The 19,935-nt window shown below is 47.1% G+C and overlaps 1 protein-coding gene across 5 annotated transcripts in view; it reads left to right on the top strand.

Moving 5' to 3' along the window:
* FAM13B (family with sequence similarity 13 member B) overlaps positions 1-19,935 on the top strand; it is a 161,815-nt gene that overhangs the window by 36,081 nt on the left and 105,799 nt on the right. For 4 of the 5 annotated variants that reach the window (XM_075601594.1, XM_075601595.1, XM_075601591.1 and 1 more), the window contains 2 exons: positions 4,462-4,674; positions 10,922-11,099. In XM_075601594.1, coding sequence (XP_075457709.1) covers positions 4,462-4,674; positions 10,922-11,099 — 391 coding nt within the window. Of the gene's footprint in view, positions 1-4,461; positions 4,675-10,921; positions 11,100-19,935 lie in introns of those variants that run through there. The other variant, XM_075601596.1, reaches the window with a different exon arrangement.

Genomic DNA, 19,935 nt, shown 5'->3' with positions numbered 1-19,935 from the left:
TTGCATTTTATGCTGGTTTGATGGACATATAGGATGTTAAGCTCTCTGTGCATTAGTTGCACAAGTATAAAAGAGAGCATGACCGGAACTAACGGGTTGCTTTTTCACAATCCAGCCTTAGGGTGAGTCCCCAGTTTTCACTGTGGCACGCGCGCCCGGTGGGGGGCAGTGCGTGCACAGCGCTACACCGCGGTCTGAGGGGAGAGGGAAGGTTTGCGACGGGAGGGGGCATGGCGGTGGGTTTGCATGGGCGTGGCCATGACGTCCCACGGCTGGTTCGCCCTCATTGGCTGAACCGCCGGCGGGGGCGTGGCCACGCCTCCGTCGCAAACGCTGAACTGAAATTCCACTGCCTGCCTGAAAACATGTCGCGCACCGCTGGGGAAAGGTGCGCGACAAGGTAGGAACTGGGACCGGAGGTACTGGGGTGGCGGGGCTTGATCGCACAGCGCACGCCGAGGCGTGCGCTTCAGTAGTTAATGGGGCTGCAGCCTTACAGGTTTACAAATGTAGCCGAACTAACTTTACTTGTTACCTCAGTTTGCTGGGAGAGACTGGAAAACCACGGTTGTGGGAAAATCCAGCGATAGCTTACATTAAAGCAGCTGAATCCATCCATGGCCGAATCTTCCAAAAAAAAAAAAAAAACCTTTCAGTCCTGTAGTTGAATCATGTGTTCAAACAGAGCAGAGACCAAGGGAGCAGCGGCCTCACTTCAGAGCAAGGGGGCTTGAGAAGCTTTTTAACGTTCTTCCCGTAACCCCCAGAATAATACTAGCTGCATCAATGTGTTCGCATGATTCTCTCGAAGGTGTAAATATCACTTTTGTAGTAGTAACCAGATATCTGCGACATGCACAGGGGTAGTACCCTTTCACGTTTGCTACGCTATTATGCCATATTTTGCATCCTTGACAATTATATCAGATTTTGATTCTTACATTTTGTAAATCTGTGGGGAAATGAATGGTGACCTTCTTGTCACCTTTAGTCTCTACCTAGAGAGATTTTACAGCGGCCTTTGAAAAGACATTGTCATGCCCAGTCAACTTCTGGCCTATCTGTACATTATATTCTGCTTTTCAACTAACTGGATGTTATTCAATTGTTTTATTACCCAGATTATTAACCCAGACCAGGTGACTCTTCATAACCTCCCCAACAATTGTATTGTATGTCTTTATTTATATAGCGCCATTAAGTACATAGCGCTTCACAGTAGTAATACACGTGGTAATCAAATAAATAACAGATAATATAAATAACATATCATGGGAATAAGTGCTTGAGACATAAAAGTAACATTATGGAAGAGGAGTCCCTGCTCCGAGGAGCTTACAGTCTAATAATAATACGGCAAAATAATTTGTTAATACAGCTGTGCATTAAAAAGCATTAACATGACAGGGTGTGTCAAATTATTAACTTGTTAGCCAGACGAGCAGATCTTAACCCCTTTCATGTCTGACAGCTGCTGTAGATTATTACATTTTCAAAAAGGAGAATTAACAAATACAGTCTTTGTTGTGCATGGACACAATAGTAGGTGCTTTCTAAAAATAAAGCAGTATTTAGTTCATGTTGCTCCTTTTTACAAAATAGAGTGCAGATCAGTCCACTGCCCTGCAATTCTTTACTAAGAAGTAGAATTCAATCAGAAAAGTTTCATACTCCTTTTTATATGGGGAACATTGAAGAGAAGAAGCATCATCCGGTGCTTTCCCTCTTCATCATCTGGTGCATTTGAAAATTTGGCAAGATTTATAAAGCAGCCAATTGGACATCTGCAAATACATACATAAAGGTCCAATAAGGTAAATGTGTTTTTATGCTCAAAAACAGACATGGGGGGGTGGGGAGGGTTTAGGGTTGCAATTGTTAGCTAAGCCTTCCTGTTGCTTTTGCTACGTTATATCGTGTAGCATGCATTTTGCCACGGGAAGACACCTAAGAAAGACAATTTTGTTTACAATTATTTTCTTTTCCTGTAGGCTGTCATTGAAGCATAGAGTACTTAATTGTGGGAAAGGATTTCTGTTCTTTCGTGCAATATGCCATTTCTTTCAGCATCTTTGTGGTGTTATTTGAATAATGGTTTTTGGTAGCAAGTAGTTTTGATTGGCCACTTGATTTCTGCTCTGCTAGAAATCCAGCCCAGTCGCTACGATACCAATGAAATTAGGGGTGTATTTGTTTTCAACTGTTAATTTTACAGATTTTTATGGGGTACAGAAATAAGAAGGGGAAAAGACATAAGCTACAATATTTACACATCTCAGCATGATTTCAATGTACACATTAGCCTACTATACTTTGAAACATGAAATCGCATGAAAAGATGAAAAGGGGGAAGACAAAAAAGAAGAGATAGGGAAAAAATCAAAAGGAGAGAGAGGTGGGGGAGGGGGGGAAGTGGAAAGGGCAGGGCCTGATTCGGGTTGTAACCCACCCTACCTGTGTCAATCAAGGCCCCCAGTTTCTGATACATTTAGGAGCTTTTTCTCTTAAGTATCCCGTTATTTTGTCCATTGGTATCTTAGTCTCTTTAACCAAGCAATTGGTATACAGCCTGCTATACATGCTGCGAGAAAAATGTAAGGCAGTAATTTTTAGGGGGTTCTGGGCAGACTAGTAGGCGGTCCCCCCAAGAGAAACAACAAAGGTTCCGGGTCAGCGGAATCGGACATTTCACGCAGCCATCCCACCGCGACAGTCATCGCAGTCATCGCAGACGTTTGGCCGCTGAGGGACCCTTTGCTGCAGCAGCTCTGCCTGTAAGTTAAGGGGTAGGTTTTTTTGGGTAGGGAATTGGGGTAAGAGGTTCAATTTTTAGGGGAGGATTAGTGTAAGGGGATTAGGATAAAAGGCTTAGGGTAAGGGTTTTTATGGTATGGGGTAGCGTTAGTACTGAGGGTAAAGATTAGAGTTTTTTAGGGTAAGAGCTAAGGTTATGGGCTTAACTTGGTGCCAACATTTTTTTCACCGCCGTACAGATGGAGCTCAACGCTGCTGCCTTGCAAATGTCATGTCAATCCTGCACCTCTATGGTTTCCCCCAACTTGGCTTCTCACTTTATTTAGCATATATGGGCATTTGACCTCCGGTGTCGTGTTCAGAAGAAGCTGATAAATGAAGGATATCAACCTATTTTCATTATATCATGAGTCAAATAGGTCTTCAAAATAGGCGGTAATGGCCAGTGACAAAGTGGAGTGTATAGTCATGACAAAATGTTTGACTTGCAGATACCTGAACATGTCTGCCACTGGCAGCTGTCCTGTACACAAGTGATAACTGCCTTCCAAGCCTGGAACGATGGCAGGCCCCACCCCGGAACAAATGTAGGGTTTTGAAACAGAGGGGTCATTCCCGAGCTCTTGGAGGAGAGCTGATATTTGAATCTGAGATGGTCCCAGAGATAAAGTGCTTAATAATGGGAAGGGACTGTGACATCTTGGTACTATCCAACCTATCAGCCTTATCCAGCCACATAAGAGAGATAATGCTAGCTGGGGAGCTTAAAGCATTCTCAATGTCGTCCCATCCTATCTTGTTAGAGTTCCAGAGAGGCAACTGGGCCTTCTGAGATGTTCGTGGGTATTTTATTAAATTTGGAAGCGCTGCCTCACTTAGTAGAGGGCATCTGGAGGATCTGGCCTACAATCTACCTTCTGCCTTTACATATAAATCTGGATATGCGTGTCTGGATATCACTTGGGTCGCTGTTCGCCACTGGTAACGGGAGAGTACGGAACAAGTGCATCAGCCTGGGTTGCAGGTTAATTTTGAACGCAGCTATTCTGCCAATCCACGATATTCAGTACTTGTTCCAAGTTTCTTATGTGACCTTCAGGAGTCAACAATCTGGCATAGCTATCTTTATAAAGGGGCTCATAACATCTTGTGAGATTAATCCCCAGGTGGAGGGGGGAGTCTTTTTGCTATGAAAAATCAAAGTTTAACTTGGTTCACCGGTAGATTAATGTTCAAAGCCAGCAATTTGGTTTGATTGATTTTGAAAACAGAAATCGTGTGAAATTGGGTGAGAGTCTGAAACAGGTTTGGGAGGGAGGTAAGCAGTTTGGAGATGATCAGCAGAACATCGCCCGTGAACAAGGACAATTTGTTACTGATATTCCCAGAAATACTGGGTTTTAGCCTAATGGAGGAGGCCGGGGGCTCTATAGAAAGCGTGAACAAGAGAAGAGAGAGGGGGCAGCCCTGTCTCGTCCTGTTAGCGATATTTACTACATCAGAGAATAGTACCACATACAGTAGGGGTTGTATCTAATTTTCATTAGATTTCTACACATTTATGCACTTGTGAGAATATATTATTTTCTTGCTGTATTGGAATTCTTGCCATATCAAATTACTTTGTCTACTCTGAAGATTGGTTGCTGTTTGGTTTTGTCTTGTGTAATTTGTATATATACTTGCATTACATTTTGAACCATTTAGGAGGACTCGAGCAAGATGGACTTTTTCAAGTTAATGGGAATGCAGAGACAGTAGAGTGGCTCAGACAAAGATATGATAATGGAGAAGAGGTCGACCTGGTCAAAGAAGCAGATGTGCCCTCTGCTATAAGTCTGCTCAGATATTTTCTTCAAGAACTTCCACAACCTGTGATTCTTTACAGCCTTCATATTCACTTTATGCAGCTTTCTCAAGGTAACTCTATGCTATTGAATAGTATTATAGACACAACACTATTGTTTCCATATTCGTATGTAAATAGATGTGGATGGTTGGATATTGATTACTAGTAGTGTGAGAAAATTGTTATTTAAAGCAATACACTTCTACCCCATTTTATTTTCCCAATTTACCAAGAAAACAAAACAAAAAAGTATTTTCTTATGCAGTCTTTTAACTTACATTGTTTATGGTTTTACAGTAATTGTTATTTTGAATGATGATTTATTACAGTATTAACCTTTATTTGTATGCCCCTTTCGGCAGAAAACAAGGACACTCACCACTATTTATCTTTAGAAAGTACCAAATATGTATGCATTAATTTACAATGCAACAATATGGACTATTTAAAATATCAGACAGTTGCATATACAATCAGGGATAAGAGGAATAAAAATTAGGCAAAGTGAATTCTTGTCAGAAATATAGCACTATATATTGGGATGATAGCAAATATGCAGAAACAGTAGGAATACATATGAGTAATAAGCATTTTGATACATGAATGTGGGTGACTTTTTTTCATAACAAGCTTTATTTATTAGTGTTGCCATGCTATTTGAATGCTCATATTAAAAGCAGTGCTGTATTTTTTTCTTTTTGCTGTGAAGCAGGGGTTCTCTGAGGGTGAACAGTGTTAATTTCTGTTTCGGACTCTCTTCTTCCTGAGATACTTAACTCTGTTGGGTGGGTGCTGTCGGTAGCATGCCCGGCTGGGTGAAGAATATGGAGGTTTAAATCCCACTCGTGGCAAGGGAGCCAATAGGAAGCCGCAATGTCATCCATAGCGGCTTCCTATTGGCCAGCATGGCATGGGGAATAAAACCTCCATGGAGCACCTTCAGCACCTATTGTGGCAAATTTCTCTGGAAGCAGGGGGTCCATGAAGCTAAAACGAATGCGGTTCAGCTCTGGAGACCCCATGCTTCCAACCTAGAGGGAATTCTTTTCACCTGAGACTTGAAGATAGGAAGGTAGCATGGTGAAAATCAGTGGGAAGGGTGATTAACATTATCAGAAGCAGTAGAGAAGAGATCAAGGAGTATTAGTGCAGAATAGTGGCCTTTACATTTGGAAGCATGGAGATCATTAACTACTTCAATACGGACTATTCCTGTAGAGTGAGCAGGATGGAAACAATATTGCAGAGGTTCAAGTAGAGAGTGAGTTGAGACAATAAGCATGCAAGTGTAAGCAAGATGCTCAAGAAATATGAGGCAAGGCAATAGAAGGGGAAGTAGAGTTGAAGATCTTGGTATAGACATGGGACAATGGGTCCCGTAATTGCAGCCATTAAAGGAGGTGAGAAGACATGGAATCAAGTGGGTAAGAGGTAGTGTAAGAGACAGAGAGTCAGAGTAATAGAGCCTTCTCCTGTATTAGATTAAAACAAACAATCCAAGTGAGATTGCAGAGGGCATAAATACTGACATGATTAGTCAGAAATTAAGAGTGAGAGGGGAGATATGGTTGAACATTCAAATACATAAAAGGTTTCAACAAAGTGCAGGAGAAGCATTTTACAGAGAAAGAAGTGATAGAACAAGAGGGTGGCAAGCTAAGGCCATGTGTGAGGAAGTAATATTTCATAAAAAAGGTGGTGGATTCAAGGGATAACGTGGTAGGGTGTAAGGCCGCGCTTATAGTGATGGCGACACGACCGATGACTTAGTTGTAATTTGTTTTTTAGCGACGGTCGCCAGTGACGTCACAAAGGGGGCGCGCCGCGCAATTTGATTGGTTTAGAGACAGTCACATGTGGCGACTGTCTAAAAAATCAAATAGACCCACTACCAATTGTCCAGATGCTCCGTTGCTCCGTCGCGCTTACTATAAGCGCTGGCGACGGAGTCAATTGTTTTGTTTTCGAGTGCCGTCGCCTTCGCGGGCACTATAAGCGCAGCCTAATACATTAAGAGAGTTAAAGAACTGCTTTAGATAGACCTAAGGCTGCGGTCCCAGTCAGTACTGGAGCATGTGCGCCCGGCGGGGGGGGGCGGCGCGTGCACAAAGCTGCACCGCGATCTGCGGTCCTGTGTCAGAGGAAGAGTTTGGGAAGGGGCGTGGCGGCGGGGTTTGCAGGGGCGTGGGCATGACCTCACGTGGCTGGTTCGCCCTCATTGGCTGAACCGCCGGCGGGGGTGTGGCCACGCCTCTGTCACAAACTCTGAGCTTAAATTCCCCTGTCTCAGTGGAAAAGTGTCACGCACCGCTGGGGAAATGTGTGCGACAGGGTAGTAACTGGGACCGGACTGACTGGGTGGGGCGGAGCTTGAATGCACAGAGCACGCCTAGGTACTGGGGCCGCGGCCTACGGCTATCCTAAATTTGGAACAAAGCCAATGATCAAATAGGACCTGAGGTATTACAACAGATAGGAAAATGGGTAGATTAGGTGGACAGGATGATTATTTTATACTGTCAAATTCTATATTTCTATTTTTATGTTTAAGATAGGTGAGCTGGGAGGTCAATTGGAACAAAATATCAAGTACATCAGGTGACAGAATGAGGTGTAGAGAAATAACTGAGATGACAAATTAAATGACATGTTGACTAGAAAGGGAAACGTTAGAAAGACAACACTTCTTAAATAAAATGTTCAGAAAATGGCCATCCTTACGGATACTAGAGCCAGTACATTGCTGCAGGCCAGAAGAGGTTGGAAGCAAGATGCTCACAGAGCGAAAGATGAAGGAGAGCCTATAGAGAGCGAAATAAGATATAAGACAGAAACCAGCAAGGAGAGCAGTCGGGCAGCTATAGTCTCAAAGGATGATTATAAAAGAGAAGGTGATATAAAATTAAGCTGAAATGTGCACTGGGTGGAAAAGAGGGGCCCTGAATTCTTAACCCTTTGGATTTGTGAGAGAGGAAAAGTCTGGCATAGACAATGGCAGCCTCGAGTGCAAAATCAAACTGAGATTTGTGTTTCAGACCGTGCAAAGATGAGACGAGAATGGAAGAATAGTCTTGCACATCCAGGAGCTTGTTATTTTTATTTATAAAAATGTTTAACCAGGAAGTAATACATTGAGGTACCTCTCGTTTCCAAGTATGTCCTGGGCATAGAGTTATAAAATATACATGGTTACATTAAAAGAACAGGGTTATACAGTGAAATCACGGACAGATAGTTGGAAAACTGGGTACAGGGGATAAAGGAATTTGTGAGTTTCATATTGAAATAGACCAGCTTTAACATCACCAGACATCAGCGAACGGTAGCAAATAGCTCACAGCCTTTGGCTGCCCTTCAGCTGCGCCAAAGGCTGTGCGCCTTTGGGGCAACGCAGATGCACACTGGGGTGGGTGGCTGAGATGCAATGCAGCTGTGAACAAACGCTCTTTGTGTCCTCATGGCTCATTAACATTGCAATGGGTGGGGTTTACGTTCCACAAAGAACAAGCAAATGTTAACCCTTGGCACGCTGGTCCTTTGCAGTGGGGTGCAGTTCTTGGGGAGCCCCATCAGGCTACCCAAGAATAATAATAAGATCTTTAAAGTCAGGTTATATCACAAGAAAGGAAGTATTGTCCTTGTATTAAAAAAAAAAAAAAAATCTTTCTATATTTTTAACTACTGTATTTAAAAAGTATATTCCAGGTAAACATTTTAGAAAAGTGAAAACCATGTTGCCACTCTGGGGGATGTTTATGGTTCAGGAAGTTCCAGTCATCATAGAATCAATTTTCATTTAGATTTAATTCTTTACAGATAATTATAACATACAATGTAAATTATCTAGCAGCATAGATCTGTTTTACAACTACTTAAGAAACAGTCTTAAATAAAAATGTCATATCATCACACTTTCTTCAAACATCACCTCTTGCTGTTATAAAATGGTCTCTCTCACGAGGAGTACATACATGACATGACAAGAAGTAACAGTTTGGCAGCAGGTATGCACAACCCTGAACATGGCAGCACACAGAGAAAACTACTTATATGAAGTATTGTCAAAAAATCTTTGACCCTGGACATACATAGAGAAGTCCAAATATCAGCAACTGCTTGGCCACAGCTAAGGCCTCGGCCATGTTTACTGCTTGCTGGCGGAAGCGTGCTGAGGCGCGGTCCCGCTCAGCACTGAGCCCCTACAGCCGCTATTAGAGCGGCTTTAGTAGGGGCTCAAATGCGCTGCCGCGCGACAGGCCGGTCACGTGAGCGGTTCGCCCAATGAGGGCGAACCAGCTCCGTGACGTCACTGGCCCGCCCCCGTCCAGTGACGCGCCCGCCCCCGGCCCGCCCCCTGACGGCGCGTGCGTTAAGCAACCGCAAGGCCAGGGAAAGCACCCGCTTTCCCTCAGCCTCAGCGCGCCTCAGCGAGCAAGCAGGGAGCATGGACTCAGCGTAAGTCTGCGTTTATAGTAGGCGTGTGACGGAGCGCATGGCGTCGCGTGCGCCGGTTGCCCGAGCGATGTGTGCACTTTAGATGGAGGCGTGGCAGAAGCGTAGCGGACGCGTCTCCAGGCTGGTTCACCCTCATTGGCTGAACTGCTCAAGTGACGCGGCCGTCGTGCGAAAGTACAAAATAAATTGTCTTTTCAAATCTGCCGCGCGGTCGCTCTTCATCGCGTGGTCACTCTTCATCGCGCCCTCGTACACTAAGGCCGGCCCAATAGAGCTGCTGCACTTTGTTTGCGCAGTGTGCAAAATCGCACGCGCTGTCGCGCTCACTATAATCGTGGCCTAAGAGGGAACTCAGTACAGGCATACCCCGGTTTAAGGACACTCACTTTAAGTACACTCGCGAGTAAGTACATGTCGCCCAATAGGCAAACGGCAGCTCACGCATGCGCCTGTCAGCACGTCCTGAACAGCAATACCGGCTCCCTACCTGTACCGAAGCTGTGCGCAAGCGGGGAGACTATAGAGCCTGTTACAAATGCATTATTTACATCGGTTATGCACGTATATGATGATTGCAGTACAGTACATGCATCGATAAGTGGGAAAAAGGTAGTGCTTCACTTTAAGTACATTTTCGCTTTACATACATGCTCCGGTCCCATTGCGTACGTTAATGCGGGGGATGCCTGTATTGTTTTGTGTTGGTTGCCAGGATATTAGTTGGCCCAGCTGTGCAGCCTTGTGTTACCTTTTTAAATGTATCTCAGCTAAGCCACCACTTAAGGTGCTCCTACACACTATGGTCTTCTTTACTTTGTTTTTTTTTTTTATCTCCCTACTGTATTTAAAATGAATTATTTTGTCCTGATTAGGAATTGAAACTGGCAGTTCCAGGGCCTCTTGTGGAATATGAGTATAGAATTAGACTGAAAACCAAATACCTTGACTTTTGCTGAGGGTCATCAATATAAAGTCTTAATCCCTGTAATGAATTCGTCATCAAACCCAGTCTCTTCCAGTGTCAAAAACCATAAAACACCTATCTAGACGGTCAAGTGATTTTTCAATCTCTAGAAATAATTGTGTCATGCCAAATGTACCGTATAATATTTACACCTGTTATTGTCCAATGTCTAATTCCAATAACAAAGTCTACCTGACCCAGGATGAATCCGAGTCGGAAGGTTGGGGTTAGTCTGCCGGCAATATTGTTTTTGCAAAGTTTGATGTCACTATTAACAAGCAATATTAGTCTGAAGCTAGTACTTGGCCTGCTTTTTTTTTTTTATTTTATTTTTTTAAATAAATATTAGTTTTTTCTTGATATACTAAACACATAAAGGTATTTCCTTACATGAAAATTTTTTAATTCAAGTTTTTTTTAATTTGTAGTGTAGCCTGCCCTTAATTTTAATGTCAAACTGTTTAAGATCAGAAATCTGCAACTTGAAAATCTTTCTACCTATGATTTGCTTTTGTTCAATTACACTGCCGTTTTGGTGAAATTCTGCATAGCTCTTTTTTGTGTGTATGTGGTAGAAGTGTTTCATTGTGGAAAAATATTATTTGTTATATTAAATCTTTTTTTTTTTTTTTTTTTTTTGCTCAGAATGAATTTTTTACCTCCTTTTGTCTCAGAAATATAGATTTTTAATTTGGAATGATCTTCTTAAGTAACATCATTATAATTATTTCCAAAGTTACGAGCATGTAAAAATCAGCATTAAACATTGTATAGATCAGCAACGCATAATACTGTACTAATAGACATAATCAACATCAAATGATAGCCTTTATTTATAGGTGTGCACTTTATTAGCATGTTGCATGTGTCAATGATATTTTATATATATTTTTTTTTAGATTATAATAATGAAGATGAGTTTGCAAGAAAATTAAAGTACCTCTTACAGCAGCTTCCACCTGTTAATTACAGCTTGCTTAAGTTTCTGTGTAGATTTCTAGCTAACGTAGCATCACACCATGAAGAGCTTTGGCCCTCTAATGCTTTGGCTGCTGTCTTTGGTCCAGATGTCTTTCAGTAAGTTCACTACATAATGTCTTTATTTTTCCTTTATTCTTTATTATTATACTATTTTAAGTATCATTCGTAGTATATTGGCTAGGAAGGGATAACTCAAATGTGTGACCCTTGCTTCTTATTTGTAATTAATGTATTACTTTTGTTAGAAATGCAATCCGCAATTAGTTTTTAAGAGATTTTTATTTTTCTGAACCAAGAGGTAACACTTCTGAGACTTCTTCCTTTAAGTATGAAAGTATAAAATTGCTGTCATGTCCTCTTGCAGGAAGTTATGATTTTGCAGTATTTTGATTTCAATGCTTGTTATATGTTTAAGGACTGGGACATAGTGAGTTTTAAGCTCGCTGAGGCGGGCTGAGCCGCGCTGAGCAGATGCACAAAGCCCCTGCATCTGTCATCAGCGCGGCTATAGTTTCTCCCTCCGCATGCGCGCTGATGCGTGCGGAGGCTGAGAAACTTTGCCGAGACAGGCAGGTTTCAAATTTGCTGCTCGGAGAAGCGATGTGAGCGGTCACGTGACCGCTCACATCCAATGGGAGCGAGGGACTAGCCTCGTCTCCCGCTCCGCCTCCTGACACGCCCCCGCCCCCTGAGTGCGCTCACTGCCTCGCCTGCAAGGACAGGAAAAAGCAGCATTTTGGAGCAGGCGAGGCAGAGCAGGAGCGCGGCTCAGCGCTGTTTGCTCCTCTATGTCCCAGGCCTAACTGTTTGTTGCTTTCAACTTTTTGAGTGGTTGCAACTATAATTAACATAAGATTAGGAATGGCCTTTACCAAAATGCAGGAAGGAAGCATATTTCAGACAGATATATGCTTTGCTTAGGGGAAAGGGTTGGAATATCTTGATGGAAAAGAAAGGGTTGTGGAAATAATGCACACAAATCTAAGTGGGTCACTATGTGGGGTCAAGTGGTATTCATCTGTCTTCTGTTTCTACATTTGGCACGGAGTCGAACCAGCATCTCTTACATTTTGACGTACTCTGTACATTAGTGTTGAAATCACCCTCCTTAGACTACATTTGTAACAATCTCATCAGCATATCAATGTGTCAAATTGAGTACCATCTAAGTTGTTAAAAATATGTAAGGTAATCCTGTGAAAACATTGAGTGCTATGAAGTAGAAATGAAGGCCCATACAGGTGGTCCTCACTATCAGTCGTTTCGTTTGACGACGAACTGATTATTCGACGGATCACAATGCCTTCCACGTAAAGAATGATCCAATGTCAGAACGCAGTATCCAACGTCGGAACGCATTATCCCCCGCTCGCCGCCGCTCATTAACATTGGATTCACGTTATGACGTTTTTACTTTTATACCGGCAGTTTGCGGGACGGATTCCGTCGGATAACCGAGGACCGCCTGTATTTACCTTGTACTATAAGATACCTTTCAAGGCAGAAAGACAACTTGTAGCCAATTCAAAGTATGCTTTTCTTTACCAAAATTAAATTGTATTATCTTTTGACATATTTCTCATTTAAATTATAATTATATTTTATTAATAATTTAAAAATGTTTGCAGTTTATCATCATATTTTTCCTTATTTGTGTACATATGCTTTCATTGCTATCTGTATCATCGGTGTGACTTTTTTTAATGTTAACATTTTCATCAAGTGCAATTTACAGTGTAAGTTATTAGCTTTCTTTATTTAAGTAATAATCCCCTCAGAACAGGGCATTACTGGCTAATAATGCCCTGTTCTGAGGGGATTATTACTATTATAGGCTAAATGTAGGCTTTTTTCATAAATAATAGACACTTTTGTATAGTTATATAGATTTTTTTTAATTAAAATAAAATGGTAAATACATTAAAGCACCTCTTTATACACTTACACTGCAGCTATCTATATCCACAAACTGCCGCCCCCTCTGTGTACACACACACACAACACACTGCAGCTCTACACACAAACACCTACACACACCACATAAACTGCTGCTACACTCACTCTGTTGCTACATCCAAACTCTGATGCTGCTACCACGCACACTGCAGCTCTACACACATACAAGCTGCAGCTTCACACACACAAACTCAGCAGCCACACACATACAAGCTCTACAGCAGACACACATACATACACACACACAAACTCTGCAGCAGACACACACACAAACTGCAGCAGACACACACACAAACTCTGCAGCAGACACATACACAAACTGCAGCAGCACGCACAAACTCTGCAGCAGCCACGCACAAACTCTGCAGTAGCCACGCACAAACTTTGCAGCAGCCACGCACAAACTCTGCAGCAGACACACGCAGAAATGCACTCTGCAGCAGACATACGCACACTCTGCAGCAGACACACGCACACTCTGCAGCAGACACGCACACTGCAGCAGACACGCACACTGCAGCAGACACGCACACTGCAGCAGACACGCACACTGCAGCAGACACGCACACTGCAGCAGACACGCACACTGCAGCAGACACGCACACTCTGCAGCAGACACGAACACTCTGCAGCAGACACGCGCACACACTCTGCAGCAGACACGCACACATCTGCAGCAGACACGCACACACTCTGCAGCAGACACACACACACACTCTGCAGCAGACACGCACACACACTCTGCAGCAGACACGCACACACTCTGCAGCAGACACGCGCACACGCACACACGCACTTTGCAGCAGACACACGCACACACACTCTGCAGCAGACACACGCACACACGCACTTTGCAGCAGACACACGCACACACGCACTTTGCAGCAGACACATGCACTCTGCAGCAGACACATGCACTCTGCAGCAGACACATGCACTCTGCAGCAGACACACGCACTCTGCAGCAGACACACGCACTCTGCAGCAGACACACGCACTCTGCAGCAGACACACACACTCTGCAGCAGACACACGCACACACACTGCAGCAGACACACGCACACACGCACTCTGCTGCAGACACACGCACACACGCACTCTGCAGCAGACACGCAAACACACTGCAGCAGACACGCACACTCTGCAGCAGACACGCACACTCTGCAGCAGACACGCACACACTCTGCAGCAGACACGCACACACTGCAGCAGACACGCACACTCTGCAGCAGACACGCACACACTGCAGCAGACACGCGCACACACTCTGCAGCAGACGCGCACACACTCTGCAGCAGACGCGCACACTCTCTGCAGCAGACACGCACACACTCTGCAGCAGACACGCGCACACACTCTGCAGCAGAGACGCGCACACACTCTGCAGCAGACACGCGCACACACTCTGCAGCAGACACGCGCACACACTCTGCAGCAGACACGCGCACACACTCTGCAGCAGACACGCGCACACACTCTGCAGCAGACACGCGCACACACTCTGCAGCAGACACGCGCACACACTCTGCAGCAGACACGCGCACACACTCTGCAGCAGACACGCGCACACACTCTGCAGCAGACACGCGCACACACTCTGCAGCAGACACGCGCACACACTCTGCAGCAGACACGCGCACACACTCTGCAGCAGACACGCGCACACACTCTGCAGCAGAGACGCGCACACACTCTGCAGCAGAGACGCGCACACACTCTGCAGCAGAGACGCGCAGACACTCTGCAGCAGACACGCGCACACACTGCAGCAGAGACGCGCACACACTCTGCAGCAGACACACACACTGCAGCAGACACGCGCACACACTCTGCAGCAGACACGCGCACACACTCTGCAGCAGACACGCGCACACACTGCAGCAGACACGCGCACACACTCTGCAGCAGACACGCGCACACACTGCAGCAGACACGCGCACACACTGCAGCAGACACGCGCACACTCTGCAGCAGACACGCGCACAAACTGCAGCAGACACGCGCACAAACTCTGCAGCAGACACGCGCACAAACTCTGCAGCAGACACGCGCACAAACTCTGCAGCAGACACGCGCACACACTCTGCAGCAGAGACGCGCACACACTCTGCAGCAGAGACGCGCACACACTCTGCAGCAGAGACGCGCACACACTCTGCAGCAGAGACGCGCACACACTCTGCAGCAGAGACGCGCACACACTCTGCAGCAGACACGCGCACAAACTGCAGCAGACACACGCACAAACTCTGCAGCAGACACACGCACACACTCTGCAGCAGACACACGCACACCCTCTGCAGCAGACACACGCACACCCTCTGCAGCAGACACGCGCACACACTCTGCAGCAGACACGCGCACACACTCTGCAGCAGACACGCGCACACACTCTGCAGCAGACACGCGCACAAACTCTGCAGCAGACGCGCGCACAAACTCTGCAGCAGACGCACGCACAAACTCTGCAGCAGACGCACGCACAAACTCTGCAGCAGACGCACGCACAAACTCTGCAGCAGACGCACGCACAAACTCTGCAGCAGACGCACGCACAAACTCTGCAGCAGACGCACGCACACACTCTGCAGCAGACGCACGCACACACTCTGCAGCAGACGCGCGCACACACTCTGCAGCAGACGCGCGCACAAACTCTGCAGCAGACGCGCGCACAAACTCTGCAGCAGACGCACGCACACACTCTGCAGCAGACGCGCGCACAAACTCTGCAGCAGACACACGCACACACTCTGCAGCAGACACACGCACACACTGCAGCAGACACACGCACACACTCTGCAGCAGACACACGCACACACAGACTGCAGCAGACACACACACACACAGACTGCAGCAGACACACACACACACAGACTGCAGCAGACACACACACACACACACACACAGACTGCAGCAGACACACACACACACAGACTGCAGCAGACACACACACAGACTGCAGCAGACACACACACACACAGACTGCAGCAGACACACACACACACAGACTGCAGCAGACACACACACACACACACACACACACACACAGACTGCAGCAGACACACACACACACACACAGACTGCAGCAGACACACACACACACAGACTGCAGCAGACGCGCACACACTGCAGCAGAGACGCGCAGACACTCTGCAGCAGAGACGCGCACACACTCTGCAGCAGACACACACACTCTGCAGCAGACACGCGCACACACTCTGCAGCAGACACGCGCACACACTCTGCAGCAGACACGCGCACACACTGCAGCAGACACGCGCACACACTCTGCAGCAGACACGCGCACACAGTGCAGCAGACGCGCGCACACACTGCAGCAGACACGCGCACACTCTGCAGCAGACACGCGCACACACTCTGCAGCAGACACGCGCACAAACTCTGCAGCAGACACGCGCACAAACTCTGCAGCAGACACGCGCACAAACTCTGCAGCAGACACGCGCACACACTCTGCAGCAGAGACGCGCACACACTCTGCAGCAGAGACGCGCACACACTCTGCAGCAGAGACGCGCACAAACTCTGCAGCAGAGACGCGCACACACTCTGCAGCAGACACGCGCACAAACTGCAGCAGACACACGCACAAACTCTGCAGCAGACACACGCACACACTCTGCAGCAGACACACACACACACTCTGCAGCAGACACGCACACCCTCTGCAGCAGACACGCGCACACACTCTGCAGCAGACACACGCACACACTCTGCAGCAGACGCGCGCACAAACTCTGCAGCAGACGCGCGCACAAACTCTGCAGCAGACGCACGCACAAACTGCAGCAGACGCGCGCACAAACTCTGCAGCAGACGCGCGCACAAACTCTGCAGCAGACGCACGCACAAACTCTGCAGCAGACGCACGCACACACTCTGCAGCAGACGCACGCACACACTCTGCAGCAGACGCGCGCACACACTCTGCAGCAGACGCGCGCACAAACTCTGCAGCAGACGCGCGCACAAACTCTGCAGCAGACGCACGCACACACTCTGCAGCAGACGCGCGCACAAACTCTGCAGCAGACACACGCACACACTCTGCAGCAGACACACGCACACACTGCAGCAGACACACGCACACACTCTGCAGCAGACACACGCACACACAGACTGCAGCAGACACACACACACACAGACTGCAGCAGACACACACACACACAGACTGCAGCAGACACACACACACACACAGACTGCAGCAGACACACACACACACAGACTGCAGCAGACACACACACAGACTGCAGCAGACACACACACACACACAGACTGCAGCAGACACACACACACACAGACTGCAGCAGACACACACACACACACACACACAGACTGCAGCAGACACACACACACACACACAGACTGCAGCAGACACACACACACACACAGACTGCAGCAGACGCGCACACACTCTGCAGCAGAGACGCGCAGACACTCTGCAGCAGACACGCGCCCACACTGCAGCAGAGACGCGCACACACTCTGCAGCAGACACACACACTCTGCAGCAGACACGCGCACACACTCTGCAGCAGACACGCGCACACACTCTGCAGCAGACACGCGCACACACTGCAGCAGACACGCGCACACACTCTGCAGCAGACACGCGCACACACTGCAGCAGACACGCGCACACACTGCAGCAGACACGCGCACACTCTGCAGCAGACACGCGCACAAACTCTGCAGCAGACACGCGCACAAACTCTGCAGCAGACACGCGCACAAACTCTGCAGCAGACACGGGCACAAACTCTGCAGCAGACACGCGCACACACTCTGCAGCAGAGACGCGCACACACTCTGCAGCAGAGACGCGCACACACTCTGCAGCAGAGACGCGCACAAACTCTGCAGCAGAGACGCGCACACACTCTGCAGCAGACACGCGCACAAACTGCAGCAGACACACGCACAAACTCTGCAGCAGACACACGCACACACTCTGCAGCAGACACACACACACACTCTGCAGCAGACACGCACACCCTCTGCAGCAGACACGCGCACACACTCTGCAGCAGACACACGCACACACTCTGCAGCAGACGCGCGCACAAACTCTGCAGCAGACGCGCGCACAAACTCTGCAGCAGACGCACGCACAAACTCTGCAGCAGACGCGCGCACAAACTCTGCAGCAGACGCGCGCACAAACTCTGCAGCAGACGCGCGCACACACTCTGCAGCAGACGCGCGCACACACTCTGCAGCAGACGCGCGCACACACTCTGCAGCAGACGCGCGCACAAACTCTGCAGCAGACGCGCGCACAAACTCTGCAGCAGACGCGCGCACAAACTCTGCAGCAGACGCGCGCACAAACTCTGCAGCAGACGCGCGCACACACTCTGCAGCAGACGCGCGCACAAACTCTGCAGCAGACGCACGAACACACTCTGCAGCAGACACACGCACACACTCTGCAGCAGACACACGCACACACAGACTGCAGCAGACACACGCACACACAGACTGCAGCAGACACACGCACACACAGACTGCAGCAGACACACACACACACAGACTGCAGCAGACACACACACACACACACAGACTGCAGCAGACACACACACACACACACACACACAGACTGCAGCAGACACACACACACACAGACTGCAGCAGACACACACACACACTGCAGCAGACACACACTGCAGCAGACATACACACACACACACACACTCTGCAGCAGACACACACACACACACTCTGCAGCAGACACACACACTCTGCAGCAGACACACACACACACTGCAGCAGACACAAACACACTCTGCAGCAGACACACACACTCTGCAGCAGACACACACACTCTGCAGCAGACACACACTCTGCAGCAGACACACACACTCTGCAGCAGACACACACACACTCTGCAGCAGACACACACACACTGCAGCAGACACACACACACACACACACACACACACAGACTGCAGCAGACACACACACTGCAGCAGACACACACACACACTGCAGCAGACACACACACACTGCAGCAGACATACACACACACACTTTGCAGCAGACATACACACACACACACACACACACTGCAGCAGACACACACACACACACACACACACACACTCTGCAGCAGACACACACACACACACACACACTCTGCAGCAGACACACACATACACACACACACACACACTCTGCAGCAGACACACACACACACTCTCTGCAGCAGACACACACTAGATAGACAGAAACTGCAGCTACAAACAAATTCTGCAGACAGACACTTACTTTGCAGCTAAAAACACACTCTCCCCCCTCCTCAATCAACTGTGTTTGTGGAGCTGTATTCATGGAGAGATAGGGAGGAGTCACTGCCTGGCTGCTTCTTCCTGCCCAATCGCCTGCCCTGTCTGAGAGCTGTTCCTGCCTCCTGACCAATCCCCTGCCCTGTCTCAGAACTGTTCTGACAATAGAAAAGCTGATTGGCTAGAAATAAACACTTTGCAAGCTGCCAATAATTCTGGGCACTACTGAATGAATAATGCCTGGAATTTTAACCAATCAGAGAGCAGGGATTTCAATAATGCCCAAAATTTTACAGCTTTAGCCTATAATTTTAGTTAATTACCTATTTCACATTTATAATAAGAAATATCTAATATGAATTCAAACAACAGTGACCATTATTAAATGCAATAGTAGTGTTTTGGAAGCACTAAAATGGTCACGCACAAAACCCCTCAAATTGTGTGTTTTTTATACTATAAATAATTTTCTGCTTTTTTGGTATTTACTGAATTTTGCCAAAAGTTACCAGGTTTTTTTTTTTATCGGAGGTATTCTCTATTTTTGTTAACCAATACGAACGCCATATGCAATTGTTTTGTGTCGATTACCTCTGATTTGAAGCATTTCTTATATTGTAGTACAAAATGTTAAACTCTGATAAAAGTGTTTCTGTAGTAAAAGAAGT

Source organism: Ascaphus truei, chromosome 5 (genome assembly GCF_040206685.1).
Source record: "Ascaphus truei isolate aAscTru1 chromosome 5, aAscTru1.hap1, whole genome shotgun sequence".
Classification (NCBI taxonomy): domain Eukaryota; kingdom Metazoa; phylum Chordata; class Amphibia; order Anura; family Ascaphidae; genus Ascaphus; species Ascaphus truei.
Note: the sequence above shows the minus strand (reverse complement) of the source record. Positions and strands in the feature narration are given on the sequence as shown.